The sequence below is a fragment of the Plecotus auritus genome (assembly GCF_963455305.1).
Source record: "Plecotus auritus genome assembly, chromosome: 1".
Lineage (NCBI taxonomy): Eukaryota > Metazoa > Chordata > Mammalia > Chiroptera > Vespertilionidae > Plecotus > Plecotus auritus.
The window spans coordinates 14516185-14539724 of NC_137770.1; the positions used below are offsets into that span (position 1 = coordinate 14516185).

Genomic DNA, 23540 nt, shown 5'->3' on the forward strand with positions numbered 1-23540 from the left:
GAGCATCTGGAGCTGAGCCTGTGGGAGTAGAGAGGGTGTCTACAGTTATTGGCCCATTTGAAACATGCTAAGTAAAACCAAACATAGTCCTGGCTGGGTAGCTCAGTTGGTTAGAACATTGTCCTAATACACCATGGTTGCAGGTTTGATCCCCAGTCAGGGCACATGCAAGAATAAACTAATGAATGCATAAATAAGTGGAACAACAAATTTCTCCCTCTCTCTCTCTTTCTCTCAAATCAAGTAAAAAACAACAACGCACAAATAAAACAAAAAAACTGACAAAGATGCCCAAGAGGTAGATTGTAAGCAGCAAGTTCCATCTACGATTTTGGAAATGAGTCTTGGGGAGCATCCTATATAATAAAAGCGAAATATGCTAAGTGTCCAACCCATCGGTTGACTGTTCAGTCGACCGCTCGACCAGTCGCTATGACGCGCACTGACCACCAGGGGGAAGATGCTCCGACTGGTAGGTTAGCTTGCTGCTGGGGTCTGGCCAACCGGGACTGGGCCAAAGGGCCGGACACGCTCTGGAGCCCTCCCATGGTCTCTTCCCGGCCGGCTGGCCCCCATTGGCCCGATCGGGACTGGGCGAGAGGACCCTGATGGCCCGGATCACCGGCCAGGCCGAGGGACCCCACCTGTGCACAAATTCATGCACCGTGCCTCTAGTAAATAGATAGGAGAGTGTAGTGATTAAGAGGGTGGGCTCTGCAGGCTGAAAAGATGTGGGCTCTTAACTTTTCATTTCACCATGGCGAGCACCAATTGTCGACCGCTGGCAATGACTTCATCTCCTTAAGCCTTAGTGTCCTCATCTGTAAAAGAGGATGACAGCACCTGTGTCCTGGAGGATAACATAAATAATGCAGGGAAAGCCCTTGGCGTGGTGCCCGGCACGGAGGAAGCCTTGGAGAGCTTTTGTTATGAATGCTTTGTGATTCTTTGGATTGAAGTAAATGGGGTACTCCGTGATCACTGTTTGGGCTGAACCTCTTCAGGCCAAACTGACATTACCTTTGATCATCTCCTCAAGAAAATGAGGAGAAGGGTGGGATTAGGACCATCTCAAGACAAGCCAGGTGCCCCACCCATGAAGGGAGAGCTGTACTCTGTCTGTCAGGCACATTACCAGGAAGGACCCCCATGTGGCTTGGTCTCAAAGCAGTATTTTGTCCACACTCTCCACAGAGAGGGGACGGATCTGGTTCGTGGGAGTGCCGAGCAGCTGAGACTTACATGGGATGTCATTTTAGACTTGTCCCTTTCTTTGGTTGGTGTTGGTTTTTACATGTTGATTGATCACACACACACACACCTCTGCAAGGACTCTTGCACAGAGGATCGAAAGAATGGCTACTTACTAGATACAGAAATGTGTATTAAAAAAACCATGCTAGCCCTCGCTGGTTTGGCTCAGTGGATAGCGCGTCAACCTGCACACTGAAGGATCGAGGGTTCGATTCCGGTCAAGGGCACATGCCCAGGTTGCAGGCTCAATCTCCAGGAGGCAGCCGCTCAGTGATTCTCTCTCATCATTGATGTTTCTATCTCTCTCTCCCCCTGCCTTCCTCTCTCCTTTGAAACCAAGAAAAATATATTAAAAACAACAACAACAACACAAAAAACCATGCTAAACAGGTGAAGACCCTCTAGGTTGCTGTTGGTAGGTGGTAAAGCACTTTGCTGTAAATATTGCAGGACTTCTTTCTCCGCTCGAAGGAAAAATTGCTTTGCATTTCAGACAACAGAAAGGGCTGGACAAGTCTTTCCCTCATGTGTGAGACACAGAGGAACGTGGAAGGTTTTCCTTAAATGGAGCCAGCGCTTGGCCCGGCCTCATTTTGAAGTTAAAGCCCTCCACGCTTTATTTCTCATATGTTAGGCACGATTCCCAGGCTCAAGACCATTCACCCCCCCAACTCCCCCCCCCCCCCCAGCCCCCCCCCAATCTCGAGGTGTGTACTGGGCACAACTCAGCCTGAGACCTTTCTGCTTTCACTTTTGGTTACTCAGAACCTCCATCTGGCGGTTTTTGAATGTGAATGTTTTCTGCGGCTTTTCTGTGGCTCCTTTTCAAAGTATTCAAAGCAGTTTAAAAATACATAACGTTCAGCGAATGTAAGCACTTATTCGGGGACTATTTTTTAAGAAGAAAAAAAAATCTATCAGATTTTGAAAGTCTTAATTCTCACTCTATCTTGGAAACAGATAAAATAAAGATTTGAAAAACAGGGGACTTGTTCCCCACAGTCCCAATGCTTTTAGGAGTGGCAGTCGTAGCAAATAGCGCCGTGTATAGAAACAGAAGAGCTACGCTTCTTTATTTAATATTAAACAGGAAACTGCAAGTGTCGGCAGCAAATGGTGGTGGGTTTTCAACAAACCTGCTGCTGGGCTCGTCTGCCGACAAGCCCAACGGAGACATTTCTCATTTTATTCTGTTACGCTCGTGCGTGTTCACGAAAATCTTAATGAAAACATGAGCATGGGAAGCAGGTCCTGTATTGCAAGGTTTGGAAGCAACACGTTTTCCTCTGGAACCAAAAGGAAATTTGGAAGCAAATTGAAAACCTCTCCGAGAGAGAAGGAAAATGCCTTGCACTTTTGTTTCGCCTTTGTCCGGCGCCGCCACTCAGCCGACACGTGCGTCTGAATATTCTTTCCGAAGACCTGGGCTTCGTGTTAAGGTCAGCCTTCAATTTCTAGAGAATATAATTTGCTGCTATTTTTAGAGCATCATGATTGCTCGTAATAACTAATGGGAAAGGGGAAAAAAAAAAACCCTCCACAGAGAAATAAATGTGTAACAGCTGTGTCTGCTTAAACTTGATTAAAGGCAGTAAAAAAAAAGTAAACAGAGGAGTGAATGTGACAATAGACCCGGGAGAGACAAGGATCCCTCTCATTGTGAAAAGTTTTACAGACATAACTCGTTTCTCTTTGGAGGAGGCTGCCGTTGTCTGTGTTTAAAGTTTACTTTACTGTTTGTCTTGAGTGGGATCAGTGTTGTAGTGAATAATTTATAGCCAGCATGAATGAGCTCATTAGTCACCTTTTCAGACTTTAAATGAGTTTTGTGGTTGTCATTACTCGAGCCTTCTGTTCAGCCGCCGAGCAAAATGACAGTTTGGCAGTTGGCTGCCTTGTTGTGGGCAGCCTGCTCCGCTCCGGGTCTGCGTGGCTTTTGTATTTCATTGAAGTCCCCCCCCGCCTTTTCTGTCCCCCTGTGGGTCTAGGGATGCTCACATTGCACATGCCTTTTGCACCCCAAGTTTAAATGAGATGTTTTTAGGGGATTAAAAAGAATCTTTCAATTACATCTGGACTGAGTGAGCTTTTTCAGCAACTGCTGTGTATTGTGCCCTTTGTTTGATATTCAACTTATTCAAAAGCAGCGAGCTGGGGAGTGTGGCTGAGCGCCTGAGCCAGGCTCTCACGTGGTGGCAGGCATTTCAGACAAGGGGATGGCATTGGGGTTTGGTGGGAGAAGTCTGAGTCAGAATCGACTTGCATTGTACCCGTCCTGAATATCCATGTAATGTGAGTGTGTATGGATGAAGAAATTTACTCCAGCCAATCTGCCCGGCTAGATTTCCTGGCCAAAGAAAACCTACAAGGGGGTTGACAAGATGACTTTCCAGGACCCTAGTCGACTCAGGGGTCCAGATCGTTGAGAATGGCCATTCTTTCTTTCCCGCCTCTAGGTCTTCCCAGTCCAAATCAATCAGAGGCAACAAAATGTTGCAGCTGCCTGCTCAGCAGGCCCTTGGAGACTTGCCTGGGAGGCTGGTAGGTGGGAAGACGAGCCTGGGCATGACACTAGCAGGTGGTCTATCTTTGGAACTGATGTCATGAGGTTCATCCTTCCCTTTTAACGGGGCCTGGGCAGCCTCCGAGAGCTCTCGCATCCGCTCTCCAGGACTCGGGCGTGCCCACCTTGGCCCTCGGGCCGCCTCCGCTGGCACTCCTGGTGTTGGATGCTTGCCGGGGGCGTCTCAGCCAACCGCCTGGACCCCCTGTTCTGAGGGCTCTTTGACGTTTGCCGTGAGCAACAGGCAGTAGTGGCTGCCTGCTGTCCCCAACGTGGGCAGCACCCCCTTCCGGGATCCATATTGTTAGACAGCTGGCCTAGCACTGTGTGAGGCATGTAGAAAAGATGCTCAATATTCCTCTGTGGAAAACATGCCAACTTAAAAAGGATGCCTGGTTGTTTGGGGGCCAAAACGTTGAAGCCAGTCAGAGTCACATGTCTGGGTACAGAGAAACCAGGTGGTGGCTTGCACCCACAGAAAGACAGCAATCCACTCGTTGACTTCCTTTCCAGCTCCCACACTCTGAGATCGTGCCTGCACCTGAGTCACGGCATTACATTTAGGCACAAGAGATGCTGGTTTGGGAGGAGTGGGGTTTCAAGACAAAGTGTTGGTGAACGTCACTGCCCAACAGAGGAGAAAAGCCCTTGCAGTTTGGCTGTGGTCAGAAGTTGAACAGTGGCTAATGTCCCCAAAAGAACTTGGTACGGCAGGGAAACAGGTGGGTGATATTTTAATCTAGAGAGTTCATCAAATCAGGAGCGTTCACCTTTTTTTAAAGAGACAGACGTAAAGAGAAGAACTGATTGGTTTCTTTCACATCCCTCTGACGAAGAATGAGCAGGGAAGTCATTCCTTGGCCTGGTTAAGACTCTGGCCACTGAGACCCATGAGACCATGGTACTTGGTGTACTCACTGAAGGGAGGACAACAATAAAAGCTCTTAGAAACTCCGGAGGAGAGAAAGGTTGATGGTGCTGCTTTTCTTCTGACTAATCTGTACCGTTACTAGAGACCAGATTGGGAGAGGGGTGAAAAGAAGCATTTTATTTTCCCATTAAGTGATCCATATTTTTAAAAATTGATTTTTAGAGAGAGGAAGAGAGAAGGAGAGAGAGAGAAACATCAATGTGATAAGGAAACATCCATAGGCTGCCTCCTGCAAGCCCCGTGCTAGGGACTGAGCTCACAGTCTGGGCATATGCCCTGACCGGGAATTGAACTGATAGCCTTTTGGTGCAAAGGACGATGCCCAATCGACTGAGCCACACCAGCCAGGGCAAAATCCATATTTTTTTTATTACTACTGTGTCATATGCCATGAGCAAAGAGAAATATAAGACAGGGTCCTTGCCTCTCACGGCACTTACAGTCTGTTTGACACTCAGTATCTGGATGATTTATTTTTTATTAGAAAGATACACTATACTATATTGATTATGACATAGAAGCTGAACTTTGTGTTTTTGAAAATAGTACCCTTTCATTCAGTTTAAAAGTCCTCTTTTCCTTCCTCCTCCTTTACTTCCTGGTCAGTTTTTCCTCCCTGGGGCTCCACCGCTGCTGTCCCTCCTGACCTTGAGCCCCAGGAAGTTCTCTCAGAGGCCAGATGCTCTGGATTGACCTGAACTTCCCTTGGTTACTGCCTGGAATGCGGCTTCAAACCCAGACAGTGTGCCTTCAAATCCCAGCCCCATCACTTACCAACTGTGTGCCCGTGGGCAGGTGGCTAAATCCCTCAGGTTCCTCACTTAAAACATGGACATAACACTTACATCACACGGTTACACAAGGCTGAAACGAATGAAGCCTTACACTACTGCGGGGCACCGAACAAGTGCTCTCTTAAGTGTCGTTAAATACTGTTGAGCCCTGGGACCAGTTTGGCTCAGTGGATAGAGCATCGGCCTGCAGACTGAAAGGTCCCAGGTTCCATTCCGGTCAAGAGCATGTACCTTGGTTGCGGGCACATCCCCAGTATGAGGTGTGCAGGAGGCAGCTGATCGATGTTTCTCTCTCATCAATGTTTCTAACTCTCTATCCCTCTCCCTTCCTCTTTGTAAAAAAAAAAAATCAATAAAATATATTAAAAAAAAATAAAAAATAAACTTCATAGCTCTTAAAAAAAAATACTGTTGATCTCATTCGTCACAGATCCCGTTTGCAAATTTGCGAACTTGCTGAAACTTATTTCAACCCCCCAAATCAATGCTCACGGTGCTTTCATGGTCACGTGGACACATGTAGAGTGACAAAAATTTGAGTTGCCCAATTCATACACATTCCCGGCTGAAATTGAGCAAAGCGATGACCTGGCTTCTTGTTTCAGTTCTCACACTGTAAATAGGTGTCCTTTTTAAATTTAATTTATCTTTATTGTTAAAAGTATTACAGATGTTTCCCTTTACCGCCCCCCCATGACCCCCTTCCTCCCCCCTGCTTTCCCTCCCCCCTGCCCCCCCCCCCCCCAGGAACAGGTGTCCTTTCTATGGCCTGTTCAGTCCATGTTTTGTGCTTTTTGTTGGTGGTGTTACTGTTTACAATGGCCCCCGTCGTAGTGCTAAAGTGTTGTTCAGAGTTCTAAGCATGCCCGGGTGGACTGCCTTGTGGGGAAAATACATGTGTTAGGTGAGCTTTGGTCGGGTGTGAGTTACAGTGCTGCTGGCTGCAAGTTCAGTGTTAAAGCCTCCACATTTTATGTTAAATAAGGTGTCTTGAAATGGAAACAGAAAATACAGTTGTGTATTGATCAGTTCCCAGAAATGTTGTGACCACAGCTCGGTGAACCTAACCCTGTATTTCCTCGAGGAGCCATGGCTCAGTCCTTGCTAATTCATTGTTTACGGAGGCCCTAGAACACAGCAGATAACGAGACTTGGCTGTAGATGAATGGAGTCCAAGAGCTCCGAGTGGGAGCCTCTTCCGGGGTCAGCTCCTGATGGCAGGGAGTATCCCTGGGAAGGCAGGAGGAGCAGAAATAGTTCTGGCCAGCCCTAGCCGGTTTGGCTCAATGTATAGAGCGTCAGCCCGTGGACCAAAGGGTCCCTCCCAGGTTCGATTCCGGTCAAGGGCACTTACCTTGGTTGCAGGCTCTTCCCCGGCCCCAGGCCCAGGGCCTGTGCAGGAGACAACCAATCGATGTGTTTCTCTCACATCGAATTTTCTCTCTGTCTTTTCCTCTCTCTTCCACTCTCCCTAAAATTCAATGGAAAAATAGCCTCGGTGAGGATTAACAACAACAACAAAAAAATCATTCTGGCCACGTGGAGTGCCTCAGTTGGGCACAGACTTTCCTTCAGATTTGAAAAAAGGTAAGATGGAACCATACTTGGTCTCTTATAAGCATACGTTGTTACAGAAGAGCAATCTGGAAAAAAAGAGAGTAAATGTCCCCCGCCCCTGCCCCCAAATTCTTAATTCAGGAGTATCTCCTCTCACCCTTGTACCTATAGATGAGTTTGTAGAGAACGTTTGATACTCAAAACGTATAAATCGGAAGCCTTCCTGCAACCAGACAACAGACCCCACGCGCAGGGTGTAATATTGGCCATGCTTAGCAATTCCCATATGTTCAGAGCACCAGCCTTTTCAGAAAGGGGTCATTTTGTCCCTTCAGATTGAAAAGATCACGAAATGCTTCAATTTGGTGAAAAGGCTTTGATAACATATTTATTTCCCCCCAAACTTTTCTTTTTTAAATATATATTTTATTGATTTTTTACAGAGAGGAAGAGAGAGAGACATCGATCAGCTGCCTCCTGTATACCCCCCACTGGGGACGTGCCCACAACCCAGGTACATGACCTTGACCGGAATCGAACCTGGGACCCTTGAGTCTGCAGGCCGACGCTCTATCCACTGAGCCAAACCGGTTAGGGCTCCCCCCAAACTCTTACTTTGTGAAATGTTTGCAAATTGTGTCACACGCACAGTCTGTGAGAATGTGAAAGTGATTCAGAAAAGGGAAGGCCCCATTTAAAACGGCTGGAAAATGCAACAGAAGGGGACACAGGGACGCTAGGGCACGGTGGCCATCTAATAATGTAAGAGGCCTCTAGCCTCTTATTTCTGCAATTTCCAGTTTTCACCATTTTGAACAATGTCCCAGCAAACAGCCTCCTGAATACATTGTTGCGCCTTTCAGTGCATTCAGTCAGCACATGTTGAGTGCCAGGCTCCGGGGTGAGCGCCGTGTGCACTGCTCAATAGAACAGGCGTGTGCCCTGCTTTTGTGGAGCTTGCTGCCCCATGGGGGTAGGCAGTCTGGTGGGGAAGTTAACTGGAACAAATTCCTAGAAGTTGGAAGTGTAGGGTCAGTGGCTAAGCTCATTTATGTTCTGATTCATTTTGTCAGAGGACCCTGTTGAAGAGTTGTACCAAGTCCCAGAGCTCCCGACAACCCACACCAACGTTTGGTTCTTCTTTTTAAGTCTGTGCCAATCTGATAGATGAAATGAGCGATCATAATTGCAATTTGCATCTTTTTGTTTTTACTTCAATTGAGCATCTTTTCATGGGTGCATTGCCATTTTTGTTTCTTCTTTTGTGAATTTGCCCTTTTATCGTTCGGGTGATCATCCCCCCCCTGCCCCCGCCCCCCCCCCCCCCCCCCCGGTTGAGCTGTAACGGTTCTAAATTTAAAATATTCACCCTTCTCATAGGTATGGCAACTGTTTCCTCACTTTTGGTTAACTTGGCTTAGGACTGCTGGTACCACAGGCACATTTTAAATCGTTGTGCAGCCAAATATGTCAATAATTTTTCCTTTGATTTACTTAACAAAAATAGTGCTAAGTGCCAGGGCATTGTGGTATGTTTTTTACCAATATTACTTAAACTTCATCACAACCCTATGAAATGGGTATGGCTCTTAATCTCCCTCCCCTGCCCCTTTTTAAGATGAAGAAACTAGTTAGAGAGAAAGAAGTTAAGTACCTTGACTAATGTTACCCAGCTAGTAAGTGGTAGAGAATATGAACCTAGTCCAGGCTCTGATGCTAGCCACTATGCTACTCCATCTCTGGCCGTGGCATTAGGCTTTGTGTGTATGTTTGTAGTTGCTTGGTAAATGTCACTGAGTCTCCCCAATCCTTCAGGACAAGTGCCACATCTTTTATTTCTCCGGGTTCCTTCCCAGTCCCCTCCACACAGCAACTGGGCAGGGAGTACCTCGATACTTCATAAATACTTGTTGATTGAATGAATTGACTTAATCTGGATTCTGGATCATCAGCTCGCCCTTGTGTTTATGCCCAAAGAGGAGCTGACAGGTTCTGTATTTCCCTTTTGCCTCCGGCAGGCGACTTGATAAGCGCAGGTTTGGCTGGGCACCTGAGCTCATGCACTTCACTCCACTGGTTCAGCTGTACTTTCCCTTCCCACACACCCCTCCTTCCCTCTTCAAATAAACTTCCTGGCTCTATTCCCTGCTGGAGAAATCGAATAAGCCTTTTCCCAGGCGCCGCCCTTCAGGACCTGTCACGCAAACACCAAAAATGCAAACACCAAAAATGCACGAGAGGAAAATCCCGGGAGAGGAGGACCAGAAACCCCAAGTGGTGCTTGGCCGGGGCTTGGCACTCACCACGAGGCGGAGGGGCTTCCAGCTGTGGTGCTGGGTCTCTCCTGCATGAAGGGAAGGAAGTCCGGAGCTTTTTTTAATCATTACAAAGTGCATTCTCATGTTATCTTAGACTCTGAGTCAACCCACGATGAAGGAGTTATCTTTGACCATCGTCTCTCCCTTTCTTCTCATGTTCAATCGTTGGGCAGATCCTCGGTGCTTCCTTTGAATGTTCTTATGCGTTCATTCTTTCCAGTCTCCCCGGCTAGTCTTTAATTGGGTGGGTCTCAGAGTATAGTCCCTGGACCAGCAGAGGCAGCCATCACCTAGGAGCTTGTCAGGGATGTGAATTCTCAGGGCCCAGCCCAGACCTACTGAATCAGAAACTCTGGGGGGGGGGGGGGGGGGACAAGCAAGCTGTGTTTTAATTGCCCTACAGGTAATTCTGATGCACACTCAAGTTTGAGAATCCCTGCTCGAATGCACCCTCTTTTCTTTATTAAAACATTATAAATATAATGGGTGCTCATGGTAGAAAAGTTGGAAACAAGACAAGGATGAACGAAGTAGGCAAACATTTTACCCCAGAACTCTACCACTTAGAGGGAACCACTGTTTTAATATTTTAGCATTTTTTTCTAATTAAAAAAAAAATAGGTTAAAAATAAATAATCTTTATTCCCTTTTGTATGGGTTCTGCAATGCTTTCTGAGTGGTTCTGCCTGTTTTGGGTCTTGGTTTCCTCCTTTCCTCTCCAAAATTCGTCCTGCGCGCATGGTCCCTTCCACTTTCTTCCCCATCCCCCTCCTCCAAATTGACATACACTTGACATAGGACACTGTGTAAGTTTAAGGTGCATAGCCTATTGATTTAGTATATTTATATTGCAATATGATTGCCATCATAGCTTAGCTATCTCGTTTATCATGTCACATAATGACTAGAACAATTAAGAGCTAGTCATTGAGCAAGTTTACTGTTTATCATAGTTTTGCTGTCTATAATTACTGTACTGTGTATTAGGTCTCCAGGACTTACTTATTTACCAGTTGCAAGCCATTCTTTCTTTCAAGCATTTCTGATAGTAAAACTGCTTGGACTAAAAAATGTTCATTGGTTCCTCTTGTCCTCTGAATTAGTGCATATAAACTGCTTACCTTAGCAGTTCAAGGAGTTTTGCTACAGGATATTGCCACTCTTACCCACTACTACACATGCTCCATAAGGAAACTATCTCTGGCACCTAACACAGTTCCATGTACTTGGTAGGCACTCAGTAAATGTTTGTTCAGTGAACAAATGCATCTTCTAATACAATCAAGTCATATTTGATAAATCTGTTTGTGCCATTCATTTCTCCTACCTGGAACAGCAGTTTGTGCTATGTGGTGCCGACTCAGAATGCACATGCCTGGGACCCATCCTAGGAGATTCTGATCTTTTGGGGCGGGGCCCTGGGTATCCCTAGTAGAGAACCTCAGGTCTGTAATACCCCTCCCCCAATTCCACGGGTCAAACAGCCACCCACCTGTATTAGATATCCTCTTTCCAAAGTCATCTCCCTCCCCTCCCTAGTCCTGTTGTACCAGATGGTTCCACCATGCCCCCTGCCTCAGATATTTGGAGGGGGTGGGCAGAAGGGAGGAGTCACCTGACTCAGGCTAAGCCAATCAGATGATTTCTCTGAGAATTTGAGCTCTTGTGGAAGACTGAGGCAGTCTGAAGGTGGTGGGTGCTAAAGTCAGAAGGTCCTCAGGACTTGGTGAGGGAGCAGAGGAAGCCAGCCTGCAGGGAGGAGTGTGGAGCAGCTTTGTAGAGGGAAGCAGTAAAAATAATATGGAAAGAGAGAGATGGAGACAAAAATTACCTGATGATGACGTCTCAGTTCTGCACAGCCCAGCTTTCAGTAAAGGGCTGGATCCCCCATTTCAGACAGACAGGCTGACAGGCTGGCAGACATGTGTACTCTGCCCTCCAAATCAGGCCTGGCTGGTCCACACTTCAGGCCACATTTGTAATAGCAGAGAGAGAACTTAAGAAATATGCTTGAGAATGCTAGAAACAAACCAAAAACCAAAAACAAAACACCACCCAGAAGAAGAAGGCGAGCTAATAAAAGGCAGCTTACCTCACCACACTCCACCCTCTGCTTATGGCTTCTCCTGGCCCAAGGCTTGCTCACCTTTTAAGTTTTTGTTCACCTGGGATGTCTGGTTCAGTCACTGGAGGCTAACAGCTTGCACGGAAAGAATGACACGTGCAATAACCTTCAGATCACATCCTCTTGGTTTGAACTCTGAGAAAGAAGGAACGTGCTGGGGTGGAAATAACATGCCACCTCTACTTAATGTAAAGAGATTTCCAGCTATGGTGTGAGTGTGGTTGGGAGTTGGGGGGCCTCATCACTGACCATTCCAGTCCTGGCTGGTAAGGTGTGAGGACAAAGGTCTCTCCCCTGGGCTCCTTTGATGGGAGATGCAGCCCTCCACTGATATGCTGATGAGGGGTGGGACCTGCACTAGGCTGAGCTCCTGTCCTGGCTTTGTTACCAGTTCTGACTTCAGAGATGATCTAGTTTGTTTCTCTGACCTCATACCTTTGCTTGGTGGCTCAGGGTAGGTCACATCCAGGGCTCAGTAATGAAGGGGGTGGGGCTGGATGAACTCCAGCTGCCCTTAGGCCTCCACCTCTGAATCATCTTGTGGTTGAGATTTGCCATGGTCCTGGTAAGTAAGGAGGCCTGTGGTGAGAGTCCTTGCTGAAGACTTGCCACCCACCATCTTAAGGGGAATGACTCTTAGATTGATTGGGGGTTCCTTCTTTTTTGAAATAAGAAAACAATAAAAACCTTCTGACACCCTGTGGGACTTGTCTCTCCCCCTTGGGCTCGGTTATAAAGTACTGCAAGCTGGAGAGGTTTCTGAGGGAGATCACTCGGGCCTTCTTACGGGCGGTTCTGCAGTTTTCAGATAGCTCCCGCGGGTTCAGGTCGGGGTGGCAGGAGTGACCTGGACTTCTCTTCTGTGTTGCAACCTGCTGATTTGGCTACGTGGGAGAGTTGTGCAAACATTTTTATTTATGTCACCACCAGGGTGTCCTGTAGGACTCTCCTCTCCAAGGCTGCTACTAGGTGTGACTTCAGCAGCGGGTGGCCATGCTTTAGGGAGGAACCTAAAGACTTGGAGTGGTTGCTGAGCTATTTGCTGGGTGCCCCTGTGAATTGTCGGGCTCTTGAGAGCTCCTAATACGAAGGAGAGGAAGCTTTTCGCTAGAGGTTTAGAAGTGGGTCGGGCGTTGAGCACAACCCACTGGGGAGGCTCTACTGGCGTGGCCTTTAGGATGGGGCTCTTGCGCTGTAATCCGTAATGGCCACCGTCCCTCCCTTGGCAGAAAGGCGTCTGCACTCGACCAGGGGAGCCGGCCACCTGGGCCTGAGACTGCGGTGCTTTTGTGCCTTTTCTCTTGGGGCAGGAGGTGGGCGCTGGGGGAGCTCTGGGGAAGGCCCTGGGAGTCCCGCCAGGACGCCTTAGTTGGGGAGAAGTGGAATCTCTTCTCCCCCTTGCAAGCCTCGCCCGCATCGTAATTCTTTTTATTTTTACTTTCGAGCCATGTAAGGTATGCGGATGGGGTAGTAGCGTTCCGGAGACACGTAGCCAGCGGCGCAAAGCTGGCCCTCCCGCGTGGCCTGAACCCGGGGTAGAGACAGGCCGTGCGCCTCTGGCCCCACCAGCCACGCCGCCCACGGTCGGGGCTACCTCGGGTCGTGGAACCCTGAGCCGGTCACCCACGCCCCGCGGTGCCGCGGGAGACGAATCCATGCGGCCCAGCCCGGCCTAGTTCCCGGCTGCGACCTGGGAGCGCCTAGGCGAGGGGCCGATTGTGGTGCGGGGGAGCGGATAGGGCTGGTCCCGGCGGGTCCGCACCCTGCGCCCCAAGCCGCCCGCGGCCCGGCCCACGTTTTCCCTCTCTCCCGCTCCCTCCGCCCCCTGCGCTCCGTCCCTCCCCTTCGCTCCCCTCCCTCCCCGCGCTTCCCCTCCTCCTGCCTGGTCATGTGTCGCCTTTTTTTGTTTGCAGTGGAAACAATTTCTCGCCGCTCGACGCGCCCCGGCCCGACGCGCCGCGGCGGAGGCGAGCGGGAGGCGGGACGGGGCGGGGAGAGCGGCGGGGCCGGCGGGAGGACGCGCTGCGCGCCGGCTGGACGCCGCAGGTCCCATGCCGCGCCGCGACCCCCGCGCCCCTGCCGCCCGCACCCGCGGCCGCCCCCCGCCGCCCGCCGCCCCGGGCTCGCCGCGCCGCGCCCGCGCGTCCTTAGCCGGGCCACCAAGCGATGCCCGCTGGGCGCCCGCGAAAGTTTGTCGGCTCCCGCTAAAGGGCAGCGGCGCCCCCGCGCCCCCGCGCCCCGCTCCGGCCAGGTGAGTTAGCTCCGCGCTCGGGCCGGCGCCGAAGCGGGATTGGGTGACTCGGGGCGGAGGCGCTTGTTCAAGGCGGTCCTGGAGGCGCCCGCGCCGCTCTGGGCCGGCGAGGGACTCCGCAGTTCCTGGGGGAGAGCGCGGGGCGGGAGCCAGGGCGGGTGGGGAGACGGGAGCCCCAGAGCGGGGAAGTTGCCGGGTCCGAAGAGTTTCCTGCCCCGACGTGTGGGCTCTTTCCCGCTGCCTCGGTTTCCAAAAAGACGCCCAAAAGGAATAGAGTTGGTATTGTCTGCGGAGGACAGAAAGGATCCCCGCCGTTCCGGGCGGGGGGAGAGGGTACTGATCCAGGGGACACCCCAAGATGAGAAACAGGCTCCTAACAAAGATACCCTCCCCCACAAACTGTGCAAGCTTGGCACTGGCAGTGAGCGTCTCCCGAGACTCCCCGAGACCCGACCCCTCCTCACCCCGGCCCTCTTTGAAACCCTCCTTGGGTCCTGGAGAAGTTGGGGGACGGTGGGCTTTTATTGATGTGTTTTTAAGGTTCGCAGCGGTGCAGCCAATAAAAGGTTTATGACATCTGACCAGCAGTGAAGGTATGCGAGCTCCCAATTGCCCTGTATGCGGGGAGAAGAGCAGTTTCCCCGTTGCTTGGCAACGCCGCTGATTGACGCAAGACGCAGCCAATCACCGCTCCCGCAGGTCCCCTTGAAATGTTTTTGACAAGTACAGTAGATGCGAGTGGAGCGCGTGCGTGTGCGCGCGTGCGCGCCGGAGCAAGCGGAGGGGGGTTTGGTTATCCCCCTCCCAACTCGCGACTGCCCTGTTAGGCTTGGGGAGGATTTCTCAACTTTTTAAAGTTCACTTCGAACATCTGTTCAGAGCTGGGCCAGTAATGTCTTTGTCAGTTATTTGGAGACATTCTGAGAGCGGGCAAGAAACTACTTTCCTGCTGCCTTTTTCTCCATTGAAAAGCAAAAAAGATAAAGAAACAGAAGTCATAAAAAAAAAAAAGAGAGGGTGTGTGTGTTGCGGGAATGCAACCAATAGCAAACTGAGAAATTGTAAGGAGGCCACTAGTGAATAACTATTTGAGTATATGATGGAGCAACCCTTTTGGCAGCAGATTCAAGATGTTTGTCTGACTGCAGATTCACATGATCCCGGATTTCCCCCACTCCCCTCCCCCCCCAAAAAAAATTGGGGGGAAAAAGATTTGGCGAATTATGTAGTTTGAGTATAATAATGGAAAACTCAGCTGTGGTTTCTGGGAACTTTTTAAAAATGGAACTGGAGTGATCAGCAGCTGTTGATACTGTTGCTTTAGAACACGGGTTTATAGGGATGTCCTAACAGTTGGAGGGCATGGGCGGGGGACAGACAAAAACAGGCAAACGATCCAAGGGAACTGAACCCCGTAACCCTGTTTTCTTAACCGTTTTTCTAAGAAAACCATATTGCTGGCAATGTTAGTTTAAAACAAAAGGAAACATGGAGAATAGCATGTTAGTTCCTTTGGGAAGCTACTGACAAACTAAAAAGAAAAGAGAGCAGCATGTTGTCATAGCAACAATGCAATTAAATTACTGTCAGCCATGATATAATTTTCCTGTTTGGAAGCTCAGAAGATGAAAAACTTTCGTCTAGAGCTCAAGTTGACTTCAGTGGCTGGATAGTAGTTCTCTTTTGTACTCTACTGTGTGGATATTCCTAGTTATCCAGAAATTCGTGTGTTTTTTTTTATTGGGATCTGAGGAAACTTTGAGAGAGACATACCTAGTTTTGATTGTTTTATAAAGAAGGTAAAAGCATTATCAGTCTGGTCTCTGTAAACCCCCAAGCCTCAAGATACTAGCTTATTCTTTAAAATGTGTCATGTGCTATTCAGGTTAGTACATGACAGAAAGAAATAGTAACTTGGCTGAACCTGAGGTATGCAAACTGCCCTGTTCCATGCGACTTCGATGCCCATAAAAGTTTCTTTGGAATTGGTCATCTCAGATAGTTCTAGAGAGTTCCCCCCAGGCCTTCAGTCAGCAAGTTCTGTTTGTCCACCTTTTGGAAGAGGAAGGGTGCACCCGGGGTTGGTTCTGGGGTTGGCTGTGTAGTGCTCCCACACGGTGCTTTCTAGAATCCCATTCTAGAACGTCCCCAGCTGAAGTGGCAGTTGTTTTAGGCGTAGTGTCAGTGGATGTTTCGAGCTGTAGAGTAATCATATTCTTTGCTTTTGATGTATTCGGTTTTTTTTTTTTTTCTTTTTTTTTTCTGGATAGATTGCTTGATCTTCTCACTTGGGGGGGGGGGGACATAAAACAGACACGCGTCTTAAACCAAGCACATTGTTTGAGCGCTCCAGCCGGAGAGTGGGAGACCTCTCTTCATTATCTTCACTGTTCTTTATATCTTACATAGAGTGCCCGGGGGTCGAACAGCTTTGTGTGTGCCGGGGTCATTCTATTTGTGGACTCGCCACCTCCTCAGTTTCTTTTCTCATCAGATATTTTACTCCCTGTTCTAGGTCATTGACAAAAATGGGGGCGGCAGCAGAAGAGAATCCTGGAGCAACTTTTGTTGAATTTGCCTGCCTTTCTTGAAGCTGCCCTTTTGCTCTCCTGACTTTTTTCACCAATCCTCATTTCAGTTCGTGGCTTGTCTTTCGTATTTCCATTTGTTTGTGTGGTGTCTGCACTCCTCACTTTTTCGTTCAGAATGTAGTGTCCCAATAAAATTAAATGCATTTATTGCTCTAGTTCGAATCCACAGAATTCAAATGTAATTAAAGTTAAATGTAATTAAGTGTTTGATCATGACTTGTGTGTGTGTGGGGCGGAATCAAATAAAACTTATCAAATTGATGCTTGTGGCCATAGTTTTAATTCGGGGGTCATTGTGATGGATGGTCTTTGTATGGAAACTCTGAAAACACTGGCCTTAAACTTAACATTTTCTTTTTTTGAAAATGACCCGAAGCGACAGAGAGGGGTTGTGCATTGAGCTTATTCGGTAGAGTTTGATCACGAGGCTTGAAATATTTTTACTTGTGTATGTATGTTCATGTGTAATAGATGAACTGAGACAGCAAGAAATAACTGATTTTCCCAGGGTCCCAGTGAGAGTGTTCGTAGATCCAGGGAGAAGGCATATGGACTTCCCATTCTTTTATGGTGCCTTTGCACATTAAAGGTGCTGTAGATATTTCCAGTATTGATGTGTTGAGGGGGTGACAGTCACTGAGCTGTATGCACGATGGACCGATTTTACTTCCTGTGCATCTCTATGTGGTAGAATTGCGGGTTTGCATTCCTTGGGGTAGGAGCTATGAGGTGTGTTCCTGTGTGGAAGGGGGTCCATAGAGGGGGCAGCGGTGGGGGTGGGGACCAAAGCACTAGGAGGACTCAGCTGCCTTTCCGGTTTGGGTTTCACTGACTCTTCTCTGTGGACTGTGTTTACCAGGAGCCTTCACGTAAATGGGTCCAGTCATGCCTCCCAGTAAGAAGCCGGAAAGCTCAGGAATTAGCGTCTCCCGTGGGCTGAGTCAGTGTTACCGGGGCAGCGGCTTCTCCAAGGCCCTTCAGGAAGACGATGACCTCGACTTTTCTCTGCCCGACATCCGATTAGAAGAGGGGGCCATGGAAGATGAGGAGCTGACCAACCTGAACTGGCTGCACGAGAGCAAGAATTTGCTGAAGAGCTTCGGGGAGTCGGTGCTCCGGAGCGTAAGCCCCGTCCAAGACCTGGACGATGACACGCCCCCGTCCCCCGCCCACTCTGACATGCCCTACGATGCCAGGCAGAACCCCAACTGCAAGCCCCCCTACTCCTTTAGCTGCCTCATATTTATGGCCATCGAGGACTCTCCAACCAAGCGCCTGCCAGTAAAGGATATCTACAACTGGATCTTGGAACATTTCCCGTATTTTGCAAATGCACCTACTGGGTGGAAAAACTCAGTGAGACATAATTTGTCGTTGAATAAGTGTTTTAAGAAGGTGGACAAAGAGAGGAGTCAGGTAAGTCTCCGTGTCTGGAACTCGAGTGTTTCCTTTTTCTTTCTAAAATTTTTAGTTTCTCTCCATTAACAAATTGTTAAGGATTGTAAAGTCCCCACACTGAAGTGGCATTTATAAATGGGTGCTTTGATTTCATTCATTTAGTTGTAAACTTCCTCTTCCTTATGCATATTAATTAAATGCTTTTTTTTGTGTTTGTGCTGGCTTGAGGTTTTCCCACTGTGGCATCTGAACATAATCACGAAACAGTGGTTTGCACACTGCCTGCTTCTTCCCTCAATGTGGACGGGTCAGTTTGGGTTTACAGTACAAAGGGGCAGCCATTAACCATGAGGTGTATGAATATATTTTTTGAGGAGAATTGCCAGAAAGGGCTAGAGAAAAATGGCATCGATTTTCTTTCTGAATTTGAACTTGGAGAAGGGCAGTCTCTCTGGGACCCTGGAACACATGGACAGTAATGGACATTGGGAGGTGTCATACTTGAGCATATTATGCACCAAACAAAGACAGACATGAATTGCCCAGGTGACTTTTTGTTTTGTTTAGTTGATTTCTCACCAGAGGATATTTTTAGAGAGAGTGGAAGGGAGGGGAGAGAGAGAGAAACATCTATGTGTCTCTCATATCGATTGGCTGCCTCCCGCACTCGGGGCCTGGGATCGAGCCTGCAATCAAGGTGTGCCCTTGACCAGAATTGAACCCGAGACCCTTCAGTCCAAGGGCTGATGCTCTATCCACTGAACCAAACTGGCTAGGGCCCAGGTGACTTTTGAAATCTGGTGTTTACCTAAGTGTTTGGCAGCTTTGGAACTCCCTGAATAGGAAAAATTAGCGCAGGGTAAATCAAGTTCCCACTGGAGACTGACTTAAAAAAAGGTTGAAGTTTGATTTTAAAGCTTTTGAGCTTCGTGGTCCACGAGAAGGAAACAGCTTTAATAATCTGCTTTGCCTTTCTCATAACGATATAGCAGGTACAGGAGAAAGCAGGCCAGCTGTGAGAGCTGGAACAGAAAATGGTGATCTACCTTGGCGTTCTGAGAGGTAATGCTGCCACAGTTAAAACGAGTGGCCAGAAAGCGCTCTCTCCACAGTGACCGTGAAACTGCTTTCCAGCTTTGTTTTTCATTAATAGTGCTGATGGTCTGCATTCCCCCTCTCTGAAGTTCAGGTTCAGACACAGGACCGCTATTGTGTGGGGTCAGCCGCTGCTGTGCAGGGCTGGGACCTTCACTTTCTTCCTCTCCAGAAACCTGTTGCTGTTTCCATGAGAATCTCGAGTCTGACAAAATTCTGCTTGTCATGGGCATGGTGATTACGAATAAGGAGGTGGTGGAGCCATTTTTCTCCTCGTTCAAGGTGGGGAGTAGGCAGCGTGCAGGGTGTGAGGAGGGGCGATGCCTGGGAAGGGGAAGTTGCGGACACTGGGAGCTTTGCCTTTGGTCCCTGGTGCAGGTGAAGCCTCAGGGCGGTGTTCTTGTGTGAGCATTCCTGTGTTCCGGGCCCGTCCTTCGCCAGGGCCTTATTTTTACATACTGTTAACTACCTGTAAAGTTGTCGGGTGCTGCCGTTGTCCCCAGGTGTCCATGCTGTCCACTTCTCTTCCTCCTCCCCTCCCCATCTCAGGGTGGGCATTTGGAGACCAGCTTCTAAACTTGGCTCTGTTGAGTGGTTTTTTGTTTTTTTATTAATTTCAAAGAGGAAAGGAGAGGGAGAGAGAGAGAAACATCAATGATTGAGAGAGAATCATTGATTGGTTTGGCTGCCTCTGCACTCCCCCTCCTGGGGATTGAGCCTGCAACCTGGGCATATGCTCTTGACCGGAATCAAACCTGGGACCCTTCAGTCTGCAGGCCGACGCTCTATCCACTGAGCCAAACCGGCTAGGGCACTCAGTTGAGTGTTTTAAGACCATTCTTTGAACTTAGAGAAAATTCGCTGCTTTCCTGTAAAGAGCCAAGTCTGGGATTAAAAGCTCCCACATAGGTGGGTCCTGGTGATGAGAAAGGGAAAGTCCTAGAAAGCAATTTCAGGGTAGAATGTGGAGAAGAAAGTGGTATTCAGTCCCCCAAAGCCACATGTCACTGTTTAGGTTAGGTTGGCTTTTAGTTTGTGCAAGTTGCCACGTGCCCGGGTCTCGCTGTTTGCAGCCCTGCTGGTAATTCAGCAAGCACGCTGAAATGTTCAGTGAGCTGCTCTGGAGTGTGCAGGGCCTGCTTGGGTGCTTCTCCGGCCGCAGGGGTGGCAGGCGGGAGTAGGATGGTCTGTCCTGGAGAACCCTCTCCCCGATGCACCCTCCAGGGGTGACAGTCCTTCTGAATAAATGCAGATATCGCCTGTTGAAAGGGAATAGCTTGAAGGACTGAAGATTTTGAATCTTATGAAATGTTGAGTTCTGGCTTCCTAGCCACACTGCTGACCTGCACTGACATGTTTCTGATCAGATGCCATCAGTTTTGCCTTGAGAGTTTGTTCCCAGGGTTTGTGGTGCTCTGAAAACAAAACAAGGAGTATGGGTTTTCTTTCCCTTTTTCTCCTCTTTTCTGGGGTTGCCCTAGGGGCAGCTGGGGGCCACTCTGAGACACCTAGCCTGCCAGGGACTTCCTGTCCTCTGGCGAGCTCAGCAAAGCGGGAGGCATTCTCCCTGACACTTTGCCCAGTGAACCCTCCTTCACCTCTCCAGGTAAACTTGTTTTTTCCCCAGGGGATTTTACTTGGCGGCAGCTCCCACACTGAGGTTCGGCTGCAGAGCGGCGAAGTTCACCCGAATATTGGTGGGAAATAGGGTAGGCAAAGGGGAGCATGGAAGCCTTGCACGTTGTATTCACAGACTTGGGCATTGCGCTTTTCAAAAATTTAAAAGTGTAGAACACGATTTTAAACTTGCCGTAACTGTGAGAACACAGAATGCCGTGTGATCCTTGTCCCTGAGGGTTGGAACCTGTACCCTTCCGGACAAGTGTGTCGCTGGGACCTTGGCACTCGGGAACGTACCAGACTGCATCAGAATCACGCATGGCTCTTAAAATCCATGGCCGTCTCTCGGCCCCTCCCTGGAGATTGCGATTCAGTGGGGGTGAGGTGGGTTGGGGAAATTCGGGGTCCCAGGAAGCTGTTTTCACGCGTGTTTCTGACTTGTAGCCAGATTTGAGACTCCCTCAACTAGAAGCTTTTGGGTTCTTTCCAGTGCTGAGATTCCATCAAGAACATATTCTCATGAATGAGCAAGTCAGGGAGAATAAATGGTTTTGCTTCTGTTTTATCTCTGTCTCTCCCTTTTTTTGGTTTTATATCTTGAAGGAACTTAAGAGAGTTTTATTTTTATTTTTTAACCATGGAATTGAGGACCTTTGCCCGAATCAATCAAGGTAGAATTTCAGAGTTGGATGTTAAGTCTCATACCTCCTTAAAAAAGACCTTAGTTAGGACTATAAGATTAGCAAGTACTACCCTCTCTGACTACTTATGAATGAGAGTAAAGGGCAGTTATGGTTCAGGTATGTGTGTTTTTATCTGTGCTTTTTCTCAACTTCCCTCTTGCCACTTTAACAAACATACACACACATTGATCTCTGAAAGACTGTGCAGTCTGCCCGGCTAGTGTGGCTCCATGGTTGAGCATTGACCTATGAACCAGGACAAGCATGTCAAACTCACAATCTGCCAGCTGTGTTTGACATGCTTGAACCATGGTTCGATTCCCGGTCAGGGCACATCTCCAGGTTGCAGGCTCCATCCCCAGTGTAGGACATGCAGGAGGCAGCCAATCAGTGATTCTCTCTCATCATTGATATTTCTCTCTCTTTCTTCCTTTCTTCCTGAAATCAATAAAGATATATTTTCTTTTGAAAGAGAAAGACTGTGCGGTCTGGCGTTGATGAGCAAATTCCTAAAACTCAGGGTAATGTTGGATGGCGGGACATGCAAAAACGGGATGAGGTGTGTAAGAGTGGTCTCTGGGGCAAGAGATGATCCTGTTTCTTCCCTGAGCTGGTTCTTTTGGGTCCAAGGCCCTTATGGATGTATCTATCCAGTCTTTCCCCACATTCACGGTTCAGAAAACGTTGCATTCTTTAGGGCAGGGCTTTGTGGTACCTGGATGAGTCTATGAGATGCTTCTTCGTTGATGTACTGCCTGCATATCTGACCAGCAAGAAACTGTTCTCAGCACCTCCCCTGTTGAGCTGAAGAGGCTTTGGGATTTCCCTTTGAAATCACTTTCGCTGCAGGATAATTCTCTGCAGTAAATAACATAGGAAGTTGGCACACTGACCTCCTATTTGAAAGTCATGCGTTTTGCTTCTTTCACAAATAGTGATGGGTTCTTTGGATTATTCCATACTCTCTCGCGGAGCCCTTGGTCATCTTACTGTTCTTCTTAAACTTTGGCAAGGTGATGGCAGGTTTTAGATTTCACAGACAATCCCACGGCCTTCCCAACGGACATTTTTTTTGTATGGAAGATACGTATATTTGAGAGCCTAATGTAATATTTGTTTTAATGATACTGTGTTTATTACAGGCAGGCCTTTTGTTTTTACACTTTGGTTTCAGGCACCCTTAAAGAATTTTATTCTTATTCCCACCCTTGTCATTTTTAACTGACTTGCTGCTTCCCAGTGAGTACATCTCAGTGTCCCTGTAACAATGGATCCCTTGCCTACATTTGTTTCCACACCAACTCGAAGTTTCTCGACTGTAGGGGTTTACTTAGGTTGTTCCTGTGGAATGCCTCCATATTAGTAGGCCTTCAGGATCTCATTACTTATAGTTTGGGGGACTTCAAGCACCCTCTGCTTATTATTCAATAGAATTATTTGGTGATGTCCAAGGTTAAAATAAAAAGTGAGATCTGGTTCTTGCCTTTTAGGAGCTTACATTCCAGGAAAACAGGAGACATGATACAAAATAAAAAGCATAAACCACCACAAGTGGAGGAAGCAGATCAGTAAGTGATGGGTGTCATTTGAGGTTAGTCAGGGAAGCTTCCCTTCCCCCAAGAGGGCCATTTGCAGCTGAGATGAAAGACAGCAAGGAGCAGGTTTTGAATATTCCTTTTGGGGGAGCACGTGAGTAAATTGTTAACAAAGATTTCTTCTGCTGTGGGAATGAGCTCAAGATCAAGAATGGACTAGTTAGGATGAAATTTGACTGTTGTAGAAAAATCTGTATAATAGTGAGTTAAACATACAAGTGCATTGCTCTGTCACATAAAGGAGGTCTTGGTCGACAGAGGACCCACCCTGTTCCATCTGTCATTTTGCCCAACTGTTCGTTCCTCAGGCCTTCTCACAGTCCAGGATGGCATCAGCTAGTTTGTTCCCATTATAGGAAGCAAGAAAGAGAACGCAGGAAAAGACACACACATATGCACAAGAAAGGTTTTATTTTATTTTTATTTTTTGCAATTGTAAGGAGTTTTTCCAGAAACCCCACACTCTGCTCTTATCTCTTCAGCTAGCGTTTGGTCACATGATTCCTCTTAGCTTCAAGGAAGTCTGGGAAAGGTAGTCTTTTAACTGGGCCCATAACAATCCCAGATACAATGTTGGTTCTGTTACTAAGCATGCATGGGGTTTTCTGCCACAGAGGTTTGGGTACTTCGGAGATGAATGTTGCTGGACCCAAGGGATGTGCTGGAACAGTATCAGAGAAAAGGGAAGGTGAGAGATATGTGGCCTGGGATGTTATGTAAATAATGAGTATGTGGAGTTGGTGGGGGAACTAAGATAGGAAGGGG

The 23540-nt window shown here is 48.1% G+C and overlaps 1 protein-coding gene across 8 annotated transcripts in view; it reads left to right on the plus strand.

Moving 5' to 3' along the window:
* The window catches only part of FOXN3 (forkhead box N3), a 368404-nt gene that overhangs the window by 142973 nt on the left and 201891 nt on the right, over positions 1-23540 (plus strand). For 6 of the 8 annotated variants that reach the window (XM_080687002.1, XM_080687000.1, XM_080686997.1 and 3 more), the window contains one exon: positions 17244-17800. In XM_080687002.1, coding sequence (XP_080543128.1) covers positions 17258-17800 — 543 coding nt within the window. In that variant the 5' untranslated portion in view covers positions 17244-17257. Of the gene's footprint in view, positions 1-13546; positions 13794-17243; positions 17801-23540 lie in introns of those variants that run through there. The other 2 variants (XM_080686999.1, XM_080687003.1) reach the window with 2 other exon arrangements.